General features: G+C 38.6%; 4 protein-coding genes and 1 long non-coding RNA gene across 9 annotated transcripts; 4 read left to right on the forward strand and 1 right to left on the reverse strand.

Moving 5' to 3' along the window:
- Positions 1-216: 216 nt before the first annotated feature.
- LOC17891451 (60S ribosomal protein L23) lies at positions 217-1,486 on the forward strand. The gene is made up of 4 exons (XM_006298648.2): positions 217-321; positions 610-894; positions 1,001-1,042; positions 1,216-1,486. Exons 1-4 carry the CDS (start codon positions 309-311, stop codon positions 1,296-1,298), a joined length of 423 nt encoding a protein of 140 aa, XP_006298710.2. The 5' UTR covers positions 217-308; the 3' UTR covers positions 1,299-1,486.
- Positions 1,487-1,895: 409 nt separating this feature from the next.
- LOC17892482 (myb family transcription factor PHL13) lies at positions 1,896-5,351 on the forward strand. Of its 5 annotated transcripts, none has more exons than XM_023786758.1 (8): positions 1,896-1,976; positions 3,337-3,821; positions 3,953-4,145; positions 4,234-4,310; positions 4,399-4,444; positions 4,575-4,635; positions 4,728-4,797; positions 4,927-5,351. In XM_023786758.1, the coding sequence occupies exons 2-8, from the start codon at positions 3,348-3,350 to the stop codon at positions 5,209-5,211; spliced, it is 1,206 nt and encodes a 401-aa protein (XP_023642526.1). In that variant the 5' UTR covers positions 1,896-1,976; positions 3,337-3,347; the 3' UTR covers positions 5,212-5,351. The 5 variants fall into 5 exon arrangements, with proteins under 5 accessions (XP_023642526.1, XP_006297831.1, XP_023642525.1 ...); XM_006297769.2 differs by having other exon boundaries at positions 1,912-1,976; positions 3,342-3,821; XM_023786757.1 differs by lacking the exon at positions 1,896-1,976 and adding an exon at positions 1,985-2,176 and having other exon boundaries at positions 3,342-3,821.
- A 217-nt stretch (positions 5,352-5,568) lies between these two features.
- Positions 5,569-8,579, forward strand: LOC17893841 (peroxisome biogenesis protein 12). Its single transcript, XM_006297796.2, has 10 exons — positions 5,569-5,840; positions 5,934-6,039; positions 6,148-6,296; positions 6,404-6,653; positions 6,924-7,033; positions 7,290-7,364; positions 7,466-7,552; positions 7,820-7,906; positions 7,994-8,131; positions 8,215-8,579. The coding sequence occupies exons 1-10, from the start codon at positions 5,733-5,735 to the stop codon at positions 8,284-8,286; spliced, it is 1,182 nt and encodes a 393-aa protein (XP_006297858.1). The 5' UTR covers positions 5,569-5,732; the 3' UTR covers positions 8,287-8,579.
- Positions 8,580-8,729: 150 nt separating this feature from the next.
- Positions 8,730-11,534, reverse strand: LOC17892233 (ankyrin repeat domain-containing protein 13C-B). The gene is made up of 2 exons (XM_023787031.1): positions 9,399-11,534; positions 8,730-9,307 (listed from the first exon to the last, which is right to left on the reverse strand). The coding sequence occupies exons 1-2, from the start codon at positions 10,935-10,937 to the stop codon at positions 8,924-8,926; spliced, it is 1,923 nt and encodes a 640-aa protein (XP_023642799.1). The 5' UTR covers positions 10,938-11,534; the 3' UTR covers positions 8,730-8,923.
- On the forward strand, positions 11,472-12,530 carry LOC111831742. Its single transcript, XR_002834879.1, has 2 exons — positions 11,472-11,557; positions 12,178-12,530. It is a non-coding gene; the product is annotated as an uncharacterized LOC111831742 (long non-coding RNA).
- The last annotated feature ends 14 nt before the right edge of the window (positions 12,531-12,544 follow it).

Here is a 12,544-nt window from a genome sequence, read left to right on the forward strand (position 1 = left end):
GTGAACCATCGTATCAAATATTTACAAGTTGTTAGTTTTTGTTAACTGATACAGTGTTAATAGTATTTTTGAATCTTTCAATCATATTTATAAATTTTTGAACTTATTGGGCTTTAAGAGGATGGTAGAGAAAAAAGAAAAAAGAAAGACAACATAATTGGGCTTATTAGAAATATTCGTCGGCCCATATAAATAAAATCCAGATCAGCTCACAACACATGAAGAAGAAAACCCTAGTTTAAGCATATATAAACCCTCTCGGCGCTGCCACTAAAATTCTTCTGAGGAGAGCTGCTAAGTCTGCAACCATGTCGAAGCGAGGTAATTACGCTTCTCTATCCCGTTCATCTTCATCTATATTCTTCTTAATCTGTTACGTAGCCTATGTCGACGCTTTTCTATTCACCCTGAATTCAATCCAGTTGATATAGTAAAATGGTTGTACCCTAATTTGCTATTAGCTATGCCTGGATCATGAATGTGATTCGTAGTCTTAGGCTTTAACTAGAAGAGATCTACTTTTGTTGATGCATGTATCTAGCAATATAGGAATCATTTGATCTGTAACTTTTATTGATGCTTACTGTTCAATTTGTTTTGATTTGATAGGAAGAGGAGGAACCTCTGGTAACAAGTTCAGGATGTCACTGGGTCTTCCAGTGGCAGCCACTGTCAACTGTGCTGACAACACGGGAGCTAAGAACCTTTACATCATTTCTGTTAAAGGGATCAAGGGTCGTCTTAACCGTTTGCCATCAGCTTGTGTTGGTGACATGGTTATGGCTACTGTCAAGAAAGGTAAGCCTGATCTCCGTAAGAAGGTGCTCCCTGCTGTCATTGTTAGGCAGAGGAAGCCATGGCGCCGAAAGGATGGTGTCTTCATGTATTTCGAGGGTAAGCTTTGCTCTTTTCCCCTGCTATGTTTTTTAAATGGTTGGATTTGTGTTTAGTGTTAACCATTTAGCTATGAGAGTCTGATCGATAGTTGTTGTTTTTGCAGATAATGCTGGTGTCATCGTCAATCCCAAGGGTGAAATGAAAGGTACATAGTTCTTAACCTTGTGATTCATAGTTTCTGATCAGTGGTTCTACTTGTTTATCTCCTGATGAGTTAGTTGGTAGTAACTAGAGGAATGGTTGTTTATCTATACATGTTCTTTGAGTAACATAATGTGTACTTGTGGCTGATGGGTCTCTGTTACTTGTGTATTCTAGGATCTGCCATCACTGGACCAATCGGAAAGGAGTGTGCTGACCTGTGGCCAAGAATCGCAAGTGCTGCAAACGCCATCGTTTAAGCAAGCTTGAGTTCTATATTTTGTGTTAAACGTTTTGCACTAACCTCTTTCGAGGATGTTTTGTTTTTGTCCTAGACTTCTTTTATGCGCTAAACTTGATTCTAGTTCCTATAAGAACTTCGTTTCTCGTGCCAGTTTGTCACATTAGCATTTCAACCTATCGTTTTACTTATGATTTATTTTGTGGATTCTTATTCTCGAAGTATTTGAGAAATGTCTTAGTTAACACTCGGAAAATTCAAGCCATACTTGTTTAGATGTTTGGACTGATGATTAGAGCAGATAACTAAATCTCTTCTTTGTGGAGAAATAACTTAAACGGAAAATTGAAATCAATATAAATTTTGGTCAAATACTTTAAAATGTCTGATTAATTTGACGTAGTAAGCACCTATCGACCAATCAAAATACGTTTAACCATTAGATTGACCCCAGTAGCTTCATTCTATAATACAGCCGCCGTAATCATCTACACAGAGAACTTTTAATTCCCGTGCTCTGCATAAATATCCTTCGTTGATTTCTATCACAAAACCTTCTGTAACTTAACTGTATTTCAATCCAACGGTCAATGACTATTTCAATCCAACGGTCAATGACAAACATAAAGAGCTTTTGTGAAGAAAAAGAGAGTTTTTTCTTTTCTTGCTGGAGGAATTGAGAAGACCAAGAAAAAAGGCAAGTTTATTTTCGTTAAGTTCCAATCATTCAATTAAAGCTCTTTTGGTCTAATTCTTTCGGTATTGGATTCTCTGTTGTTGTTTGCTGAGTCGATTAAAGATTCTATCTTTTTTCTCTTCTTTTTGGTTCTGCCGGCGATTTCCATAGTCCTTTCACTCACTGTGTCGGCATTCTCTTTTCGTCGTGGTTGAGTTTTGGTGAGTATATGGCGTAACCTCTTAGCTGATTTTACGAATTACGAGGTTTCGGAATAATCAAGTCTAGTGATTTGTGAACTTATGTGAAGACTTCTCTTATTGTGATTGTGGAATTAATAATACACTCATTACTTTGTTGTTGTCTTTGTCCCTTCGATCTGTTATTGAATCTTAATCTCACAAAAAGAAAGTGATTAACTTTGCTGATTCTGTTCAATTGTATTGTTGTCTCATGTTGATTTGGAATTGGTTCACTATAGATTATGTTCTGTTTTTGATTAAGATAAAGGTTTGTTTTTTCTTTTCCATGGAGGGGTTATATAAAGTTCAATCATGAGATGTTGACATGTTATGATCTAAGAATCGTTCTTATTTCTATGGTCAAGGTCATTTTGTGAACCAAATTTGTCTGTCTTTTCGATTTGGTTCTCTCTAAGATTCTCGTTCCTTGCACTGTTGAGGTTTCGATTTTTATTAGAAGGGTATGATAATAATGTCATCATGATGGCTCTCTTCTTTGCACGCCTCTGTGGTTTATGAAAAGCCAAATTGTTTTTGTTTTGTTTTTTTTTGTTTTGGCCAAATTGCTCGTTAATTTCAATCTTTATTGCATTGGATTCCATATCTTATTTCTGTTTGATTTTGATGCATCTGTCATCTCCATGATAGCTTCTCTTGGTTCATAGCTTTAACAAGTTTAGTTTTGGATAGACAGAATCAAAGAATTTCTTCTTGTCTATCTTTCCTTTTGCGGTATTTGCTGAAGTTTAGGGGAAAAAAGTGAATGAAAGCTTAGAGTTTTTATGATCCAAAGCAAAACAAAAAGTGAAGAATATTCCCTTGTAGTGTTTTGAAAGGGAAATATAAACAGGATATTAACTAGGCGAATGGAATTTTTTCATTCCTACAGAGTCATTTCCTGTGTATATAATAACTTAGTGATAGCGAGTCTCATATTTGCTTCTGTGTAAAGCTTCTTGTTAAGCTAAATATCCCTTTTGTGCTAGGATTCTGATATCTGTAGTTATCTTCTCAATACTGCACTTATTCAATGACACTTGCTAGCGATTTTGGTTTTCCGACCGCAATGTCTTCATCTTATACAACTCTAGAAAAGAGATACCACCATAACGTTCCTAACATTTCGTGGGTTTCATCAGGACAGGAATTGATGAATAACAACCCCGTCCCCTGTCAGGCGTTTCCTCTGGTCTCTGGTGGTAGTTCTTCTGGTGGGAATTTGTTTTCATCTTCTCCCGGATTCTGCAATGGTGTCTATGTTTCATCTTCCTCCCAGGCACGGCCGCCCGTTTCTACAGTGCCAAGAGGCAGTATGACTGTTCCTCAATCCTCTATAGAAGGGCAGAGGCAGGAATGTTCTATTGATACACAATCCTTGCAAGTGATCAATCAACCTCAACAGCAGAAAAATATGACCTGGTCTTCAGATCAGCTTCAGGGCTTCTTTGATTTTCCTGTTCCGGATCCACAAGCAGAGAGCAGTAGGACTATTGTCTCGTCCAAGGAAGTCCATTCAAAAAATGAATGGCCAGAATGGGCGGATCAGTTGATGTCTGATGATGTTCTTATACCAAATTGGCCAGAGCTTCTAGGCGATCCTAATGTCCTCAATCTAGATTCAAAGGTTTGATTTCTCAACTATATATGAATCTCTAAGCTTATTCCTTTGTCCAATCATTCATTAAGGGTCCTCTGTCATTAATATAATGTCTTCATGATTCTGCTATTAAGACTGGCTCATATGATCTCGTACAGATAACAACACCGTCTCCTGATATAGCAAGGCGAGAGATAGTGTTTAATGATCAGCGTCATGTGGATCCATCAATGGATCTTAACACCAAAAACTCACCAGCTAGTTCGATGACATCTAAGCAGCGAATGCGTTGGACACCAGAGCTTCATGAAGCATTTGTCGAAGCTATCAATCAGCTCGGTGGTAGTGAACGTGCGTAAGCCCTTTTTCTCACTTTCTATATCTCCAAAGTTAAGCTCAATAACTTATAATTCTCTTGCCTTGTACCTGCAAACTACAGGAGCCACCCCTAAGGCTGTTTTAATGCTTATCAATAGCCCCGGGTTGACCATTTATCATGTCAAAAGCCATTTACAGGTTATTGTTGTCCATCTTTCTCCAGTTTGTATGCTTAAGCTCATTTTATTTCTCATTTTAACCATCTTTATATTGTTGAATTCTCCAGAAATACAGAACTGCAAGGTATAAACCGGATCTTTCAGAAAATAAAGGTGCGCATATAACTGTTTCCATCTAAGGATCAAACTCTCTTCTCAATTTTTCACGAAAGCCTTTGGCATCTAAAAGACTTTGTGTGAAGCAACACCTCTTTACACTAAATTTGTTTTTCTTAATGAACAGAGGAACCTCCAGTGAAGAATTTGAAAACCATTGAAGATATCAAATCTCTTGACTTGAAGACGTAAGGAAAAATTTAGTTCTTCTGTCAGAATTATTATGTAACACCGAGGGAATCTATTATTTCACATACTTTTTTTCTTCTTCTTTCTTCAGGAGCATTGAAATCACTGAAGCTCTACGGTTGCAGATGAAAGTTCAAAAACAACTCCACGAGCAACTTGAGGTATGGTTACAACTGTCAAAGAGAAGCTTATGGAACAAAACATTGTCCTTTCCTCTTCATCTATCTGATTCCTTAGTTTTTGGTTTTATATGGTGATGTTGATCTGATCTTGGTCTTGATACAATGCAGATCCAAAGATCACTGCAGTTACAAATCGAAGAACAAGGTCGTTATCTTCAGATGATGATTGAGAAACAACAGAAGATGCAAGAGGATAAAAAAGAATCTTCTTTCTCATCATCAATGCCAGAAGCAGACCCCTCAGCTCCATCACAAAACCTTTCACAAGTTTTCCTCCCTAAAGCAACCAATTCAGATCCATCAATAACTCAGAAACTGCAGAGTGGTTTTAACACAATGGGTCAAAGTGAATCTGCTTCTGGGAGTAATAGGAAACGGGTTAGAGAAGATTAGACACCTGATGACTGAAGAAGTTGGAAGTTATATATGATACTGACCCAAAGATGTTGCAACAGATGTAATTGTGTTCTTTAGTTCATGCTTTATGTGGAATTCACAGCAGCAATAAAATGAAAAGTGGTGATTTTGCTTCTCCCAATTTGTCAAAATTTAAATGTGAATTTGTTTTGGGTCACATGTAATTGAGAAACTCAACACACAAAACAATAACAACAGATTTAATAGAGATGACGTGGACAAATCGCTGTCCAGTTGGACTGTTGTCGGCTGATGAATCAGCTAGATGACGTGGCAAAAGACATAGTTATTTATGACGTAATTAATACGCGTCCATCGAAATGCGTCTTCTCATGGTCCTCTATCTTCTTCCCCAATTTCTGCAATTCTGGAGAAGCTAAAGGTCTCAATCTCAGTCAAAAACAAAGGTTTGGGCTTGATTGAACTATCACTGACTAGAGGAGGAAGAAGAAGAAGAAGAAGAAGAAGAAGAGAGGGATAAGGATTGGAGGAAGAAGATGTTGTTTCAGGTGGGAGGTGAAGGCACCCGCCCCACCTTCTTTGAGATGGCTGCAGCTCAGCAACTCCCGGCTAGCCTTCGCGCCGCTCTCACTTATTCCCTCGGCGTAAAATGCCTTTCTCTACGTCTTTTCAGGGTTGTAATTTGGTGCTTATCGCTGTGATTCTTAGAGTTTTTGGCTGGTTTGTGTGATTTTTAGGTTTTTGCTTTAAGACGATCGTTCCTCCATAAGATTTTAGACTACGAGGATGAATTCTTTGCTGCACTGATGCTTATTCTTGAAGGACACAGCTTACGAACCACTGGTAAGCTTCTGGAAACTGTTTTTGTGGTTTTGTTCTTTTGGATTTGGGAAGGTGTGTGTGTGAATTGAATTTCTGCTTGTAAAGATTACTTTTGGTGAGTTGTTGCAGATGCTTCGTTTGCTGAATCATTGTATGGTTTGAGGAGGAAATCAGTGAGATTGAGATTGAGGAAAGACAGTGCCAAGAAGGAATCTAACGAAGAAGTTCAACATTCCGGTTTAGAGAAACGTCAAAGAATCCTTTCTGTTGTGTTTCTGGTACTGACTCTATCCTAAATCCAAAACTTTGTAAATGGGTATCTGTTGAAGGTATAAAGCTTTTGTCTTTAAGCTTAGAACTTCCTTCTAACAAGTGTCTTTTGTAGGTTGTGTTACCGTACTTCAAGTCTAAGTTGCATGCAATCTATAACAAAGAAAGGGAAGCAAGGCTCCGGGAAAGTTTATGGGGAACAGAGGATCAAGGATTTGATGAAACTGACTTCTTCACAGGGGAAGAATCAATTGTTTCAAGAGAGTCTAGTGGGAATGAAGAGCTTTCTGTTCGAGTACAATTAGCTACGAAAATAAAAAAGTTTATAGCTGTCTGTTATCCTTGGATACATGCCTCTAGTGAAGGTAATTGTGGATTTCTGTAGAGCATGGGCTTTTCTGGCTGCCTAGTAGCTGATGATTCTTTTACATAATTAGAAGCACTTTTTAGTTTACCCTGTTTAGCTTCATGCCTAGTGTTGCATTTTGTTGTGGTTAGTGCGTTGAACAGGAATGAAATTTTGGTTTCCTAGTATGAATTGAATCCAGGCTATATGGCGTTACCACTGCGATTTATTCACAAATGGATTCTTATTTGCTCTCTAGGATTTATATGTAGTTAGCTTAACTGTGCAGGATTATCGTTCACTTACCAGCTCTTATATCTGCTGGATGCTACTGGATTTTATTCCCTTGGGCTACAATCTCTTGGGATTCAAGTCTGTCGAGCTACAGGGCAAGAATTGGTATTAACTTTCTCCTTTCTGGTTGAAATGTTCGTGTCACCATTATCTTATTATGCTCCCCTTGAAATTATTGCTTTTAGCTTTAGTTGGACGATAGACTTGAAACTCCACCTTTTGGTTTTCTCTATATATCTTGTTGCAGGAAGTTATACCATCATTGACGGACTTATAGAATACCTTCAAAGTGGTAAATTTACGTGTGTTATGTCTTAACCCACTTTTTGTGTTGCTCTTTTCTTTGTTTATGCCAAGATAGATGGATACATCCTCGAGAATTTCAAAGATACGGAATCATGAGCGTGAGAGGCTTCGTGGTCCTCCATGGTTAAAAGTATGGTTTCTGTTTTCTTAAACTTCCTGAGGCTAATTCTTACTACTACTCACACTTTAATGAGCCGAGGTCTGATGGTATTATTTTGAATATTGAATTAGACAGTGCAAGGGGCACTTCTTAGCTGCTCTTATGCGGTGCTTGACTACGCTCAAACCGGTCTGATTGCAGCAGTCTTTATCTTTAAAGTAGGTATCCACCATTTTTTCCAGTTGATGGTTCTTCTCTTATTATACTGTCTTGAAAGCTTGCAGCACATTCTGAAGGAGATTATTTTTGGGAAATTTTCCTAATCTTAGATTACATAGATAGGATTTTATATGCTTCAGCCGCAGTTTAAGCCATGAAGCTAATTGCTATGCTTTTGGTGTCTTTGTCTGTATATTTTTCCATCGCATACATTATTTAGTTGGACCTAAACCTCTCGTTCATTTTCGTGTGTTTTGGTTTTTTAGATGATGGAATGGTGGTATCAATCAGCTGAAGAGAGATTATCAGCTCCAACAGTGTACCCTCCACCTCCGCCTCCTCCAGCCCCAAAGGTAAATCAGTCAATTGGTAGGCATTATCTGAAACTAATGTAGACTTCTTTGAGTCTACTAAATGATTTGTAGTTATTTTTCTAACAGATGGCCAAAGAAGGAATCCCTCTGCCTCCCAACAGATCCCTCTGCGCGTTATGCCTGCAAAAACGTGCAAACCCATCAGTTGTCACAGTCTCTGGATTTGTTTTCTGCTACTCATGCGTTTTTAAGTATGTTTCAAAGGTTAGTTTTCCAAACATTTCGCTCTATTCCCATAACCCAACCTCGATATAAGCTTATATCCATCTTCTGTGGTAATCATACAGTACAAGCGATGTCCCGTGACATTGATTCCGGCCAGCGTGGATCAGATTAGGAGGCTGTTTCATGACACTTAAGACCGATCTATTTAATGGTTTTAAGCCAAATCGTGAGAGCAAATGGATAAGCTTTCATTTAGAGATCATCGTCTGGGATCAAGTGCTTCTTGGATTGAAAGAAAGCTATGTTAATCCTAATCAAAGCTGAATTTGGTGAAAATGAAGAAGGCAGACAAATAGTTGTTTTTTCTTTTGTAGTTTCAGCTTCGAAATTGTTGTATATTGTACAATGGGGGATGATATTTAATTTTCCGGATAAAAAAAATAAAATTTATACTGATCATTTACAAAGGATAGGATTGAGGAGATCATTGAAGTTCAAACTTTCATGGCTTATTATTGAAATCGTTTTGCACTTTTGCTCATGAACTGAAAAAATTATAATAATATCAAAGCTTCAAAATTCGATTCAGAACTATGCCTGGATTAGGAATGCAGGGAGAGTAAGAAGAGCCAACATCGAACCGAAAAAGAAAAGGAGGATTAATCATTAAGAGAGAACAAAGATGTTTTGTTAAGGGAATTTCAGAAATAACATGACATTACAAGAGCAATAAACAACACTACCAAAAGCCTTTTCTCAAGGCCAAAATGATGGCTGAGTCCAGCCAAAGAAAAACCTGAAGAATGCAATGATTCTGTTACTTGGGACTCATCATTCTTCGGCTACTTGATTTGAACGGGTACTTGAGTCACTAGCAGCAGCGGCTTTTGTAGCCGCCTGTTTCTTTCTCTTGCTCTTAGCTTTCTTTGCTTTCATTCGACGTTTCTTCTCAGCCGAATCGACCCATGTGTAATCTGAAGGTATCAAGAACGGGTCAACCTCGTCTTTGTAACGGTTACTATCATTGTCGCTTGATTTGCCACTTCTCATCCATGAGATCCATGATGGTGATGAGTTCTCTGAAGAAGAAGACTTTGCATCATGGAATACCGGACTAGAAGGAGGTGTTGAGAACTCCTCCTCAGCCGCCTGAAGCTCTTCAAATTTTGTGAAAGTAACAACAACTCGGACGGTCGGAATAATGGGAATGGCGAGCTGCAGATCAATTATCAATAAGCATAAACCCCCAGAGAGTGAATTATTCATATCAGTGACACACAATTTATGAGTTGAAAAAAGATTTTACCTTTACAGGGAATGTGCCTAGTGGAAGTTTAGTTGTGAGAAGCTCTCTGAGTCTCCTAACGGCTTTAACTTTGTTAGCTAATATGTCAAGGAGTGGTAAAAGCTCGTCTGTCGTAAGAGGAAAATCCGGTGTTAACCACAAGACCGGTCTTAGTCCTTTCTTGTATTCACTCTCACGCTTAACCTCATCTCCGGCAACACCTTTCTTCTTCTTCTTCTTATCCTTTCCTTTCTTCGTGTCTCCAAGATCCTCATTTGTATGATCAGATACCATTGAAGATCTCTGGCTTTTCCCTTTTTGATTCCCGTCTTCTGGCGCAGACTTTGAGCCTTTCTTGAGCTTAGTATCTTCAGCGTTTAAGCCTTTCTTATTCCAACCAAACCAGCCCTTCTTATCCTTGGGAGCTCCGTTTTCCTGGTGATCAGTAACTTCACACTCTTCATCTTCAATGGCATCAGAATTTCCAGTCCGAAGCGCAGAATTCAGTTGGAGTCTTTCCTCAGGCGTTAATACGTCATCGAAGCCATCAGTTTCTGCACCGTTTGTTGCAGCAGTTCGCTCTTCATCAACTGCAAAGAGCTCCTCATCAGTCATTGCACCAGGAACCCGTCTTGATTTCACACTCACCATCACATGTAGCATATCATAAACTTTAGCTTTCCAATTCCCAACCATCTCGGTTCTCTCTTGCCGTCTCCAATTCAAATGAGAAACTAGCTCAGCTTGAGTTACATCGATTCCAGGTCTATACATATTAGTCTGAGACATCAAAGCCACTTCATGAGCAACCTCAGCATCTGTCGGTTGGGCACCAGCTCCTTCCAAAGCATTTGTCATTTCTTTTTCCTTATGTGAAAGAACAATCAACGAGCCCGGAGAAAGGGACATTTTACCGTCTTCAGACGAATAACCATCCCCTAGAAAGAGAAATGTTTGATCTGACCGCTGGATTTTAAATCCATCAAAACCGGCAAGGGTCATATCAGCACGGAGATTCGAACCACGTTTCCATATCCTGTAAGTATCTGAAGGAGCAATGCGGCCAATAAACGGAATCACTGAGCTCTCAAAATGAAACGTGATCTCCATGTAAAAATCACGGATTCGGGATGCCGATGCAATGATCCGAGGAAGTCTCCTACACCATTTAGCCCAAGCAAGAGGCTGGTAATGCCGAGCAATGATCATGGCGATTGCTTCTTCTCTAGTACAAACGGCTTCTTGTAACGCACTCCAACCATTCTCGTTCTGTAGACTCCAATCGGCACCAGCAGACATCAAAATCTCAGCAGAGACTGGATCTCTAAGACGAACAGCGAGATGCAGTGGAGTTTCACGACCAGGAACATCACGCCGATCAATAACAGCTGAAACAGAATCAGCACGAGACTCAGACTCCATCGACTCAGCCTCTGTAGAAACTTCACCAGCCTTAGCTAACCGAGGAAGATCGGATACAATTCGCCTAAGAGCCGCATGATCACGAAGCACAACCGCCAAATGAGCAGGACTATGAGTATACTTGGAGTAGTCTTCCATTATTTCCCAAAACTCACTAAGCTCCCAAAACAAAGACCTTTCTACTTTACTAGTCGAACCCTAATAGAGAAAAGGAATCAGATTCTTCCAAGAATCACCAAACAAAACCCTAAAAACTCACCATATGAGCTCAAATTTGAATCAAATTCAAGAAATTTTCCTTCCTTTTTCCTCCTCAGAAGATAAAAGAGAAAACCCAAATTCCAATAAAACAAAAAAGCAACAGCCTTCACAAGCTGTTCAACAAAAAAAGCTGGAGCCTTTACGAAATAAAACACACGCCTTTTTCACCTTTTCCCTCTTTAAATTCTCTATCAATTGTTCGATAACCCTCGTGAAGAACACAAAAAATACCAGTAGAAAGATCCGGTAAGCCGCTGGATTTTTCTCACCAACCCGACCCTGAAAAGACAGATAGAGGGAGAGAGAGACAGAGAGGGGAACGAAGGGAGCAATGGGACGGAGAGAGACAGAGAGCGAAGGAAATTTCAGGCGATTGAGAAGATCTAACGGCTAGGTTCCTTCTTCCTACTTACGCCATTATTAATGCCACCACCACTACTACTCAGATCTATCTCTCTCTCTCTCTGCGAATTTTCTGGTCTCGCTCGACCAATTTGGTACTGCAAAGGAGAAATAAGGAATTAACCTCTACTTTACATTTAATTACAACTTTACCATTGTCTAATTTTCTCTTTTCATTTCGTTTGGGTTCGCTTTACGTCTGAATTTTTCCAGGTTGGATTTTCCCACTTTGGATTCTTTTTAATGACGTTAAAGGCCCCTTTCTTTCAAGTTTCACCCAAAACGACACAGTTTTTTCAGATGAATAATCCCAATTTGTTTTTCATTATTGAACCAAAGATTTGCATTTACAAAACAATAAAGCCATATTTAAATCTGCATTCATTAAAGGATGTTATCATTGCATTTAACTTATACACGTGTGAGTAGACATTAAACCTGTCGAAAATACACAACTTTAGAGTAGTGTTTTGTGTGAGTGTGTGACATAAAAGATTCATATAATATAAACCTAATCGACCATAGGATGCTTTTTTTTTTTTGGTTGGTTACTATTGCATAGGAGTGTAAAAAGGATGTTTGTGGATCAAAATATTTTTTACTAATTAGTATTTTTATTTAAAAACTTGTTAGTACTTTTTTGGACCATCCTATTCCTGTAATTTCTATTTACTAGTGAATCAAACTTATTTTATTTTCCATATTTCTTCTGCAGAATTTGTGTGCCAGCAAATTTGTCCCCACAGACCACAATGCAATGTTTCCCCCAAAGGCATCTTGTTGGATATTTTTAATACTTTGTTTTGTTCTCTCCTCTTTTACTCTCAAATTTTTGTCATAGAAAATAAACAAGATCCAAAAGTGTAAGTGTGTGTGTGACAACAAAAGCATAAAACATCACAGCCACAAAGTTTCTTCTCAAGCACATCCGTTTATCAAATGAGATGATACAATGCAAATGTGTTCTGGTTTGGAAAGACGTCGTATTTTGTGTAATACGTACGATTTTTGGTTGTGAATAGACCATTCATAGCTAAAATTTTCATGCCAAAGAAGATCTTGAATACGTATTGACATTTGGG

Source organism: Capsella rubella, unplaced genomic scaffold (genome assembly GCF_000375325.1).
Source record: "Capsella rubella cultivar Monte Gargano unplaced genomic scaffold, Caprub1_0 scaffold_3, whole genome shotgun sequence".
Classification (NCBI taxonomy): domain Eukaryota; kingdom Viridiplantae; phylum Streptophyta; class Magnoliopsida; order Brassicales; family Brassicaceae; genus Capsella; species Capsella rubella.

Coding starts and splice junctions, on each gene's coding strand:
- LOC17891451 (XM_006298648.2), top strand. Junction 895..1,000: donor TGTCTTCATGTATTTCGAGG/GTAAGCTTTGCT, acceptor TTGTTTTTGCAG/ATAATGCTGGTGTCATCGTC. Junction 1,043..1,215: donor TCCCAAGGGTGAAATGAAAG/GTACATAGTTCT, acceptor TGTGTATTCTAG/GATCTGCCATCACTGGACCA.
- LOC17892482 (XM_023786755.1), top strand. CDS start 3,228: ATGACACTTGCTAGCGATTTTGGTTTTCCGACCGCAATGTCTTCATCT. Junction 4,146..4,233: donor TCAGCTCGGTGGTAGTGAAC/GTGCGTAAGCCC, acceptor TGCAAACTACAG/GAGCCACCCCTAAGGCTGTT. Junction 4,311..4,398: donor ATGTCAAAAGCCATTTACAG/GTTATTGTTGTC, acceptor TGAATTCTCCAG/AAATACAGAACTGCAAGGTA.
- LOC17893841 (XM_006297796.2), top strand. CDS start 5,733: ATGTTGTTTCAGGTGGGAGGTGAAGGCACCCGCCCCACCTTCTTTGAG. Junction 7,365..7,465: donor GTGGTCCTCCATGGTTAAAA/GTATGGTTTCTG, acceptor ATATTGAATTAG/ACAGTGCAAGGGGCACTTCT. Junction 8,132..8,214: donor TTTTTAAGTATGTTTCAAAG/GTTAGTTTTCCA, acceptor GTAATCATACAG/TACAAGCGATGTCCCGTGAC.
- LOC17892233 (XM_023787031.1), bottom strand. CDS start 10,937: ATGGAAGACTACTCCAAGTATACTCATAGTCCTGCTCATTTGGCGGTT. Junction 9,308..9,398: donor TAGGCACATTCCCTGTAAAG/GTAAAATCTTTT, acceptor ATTGATCTGCAG/CTCGCCATTCCCATTATTCC.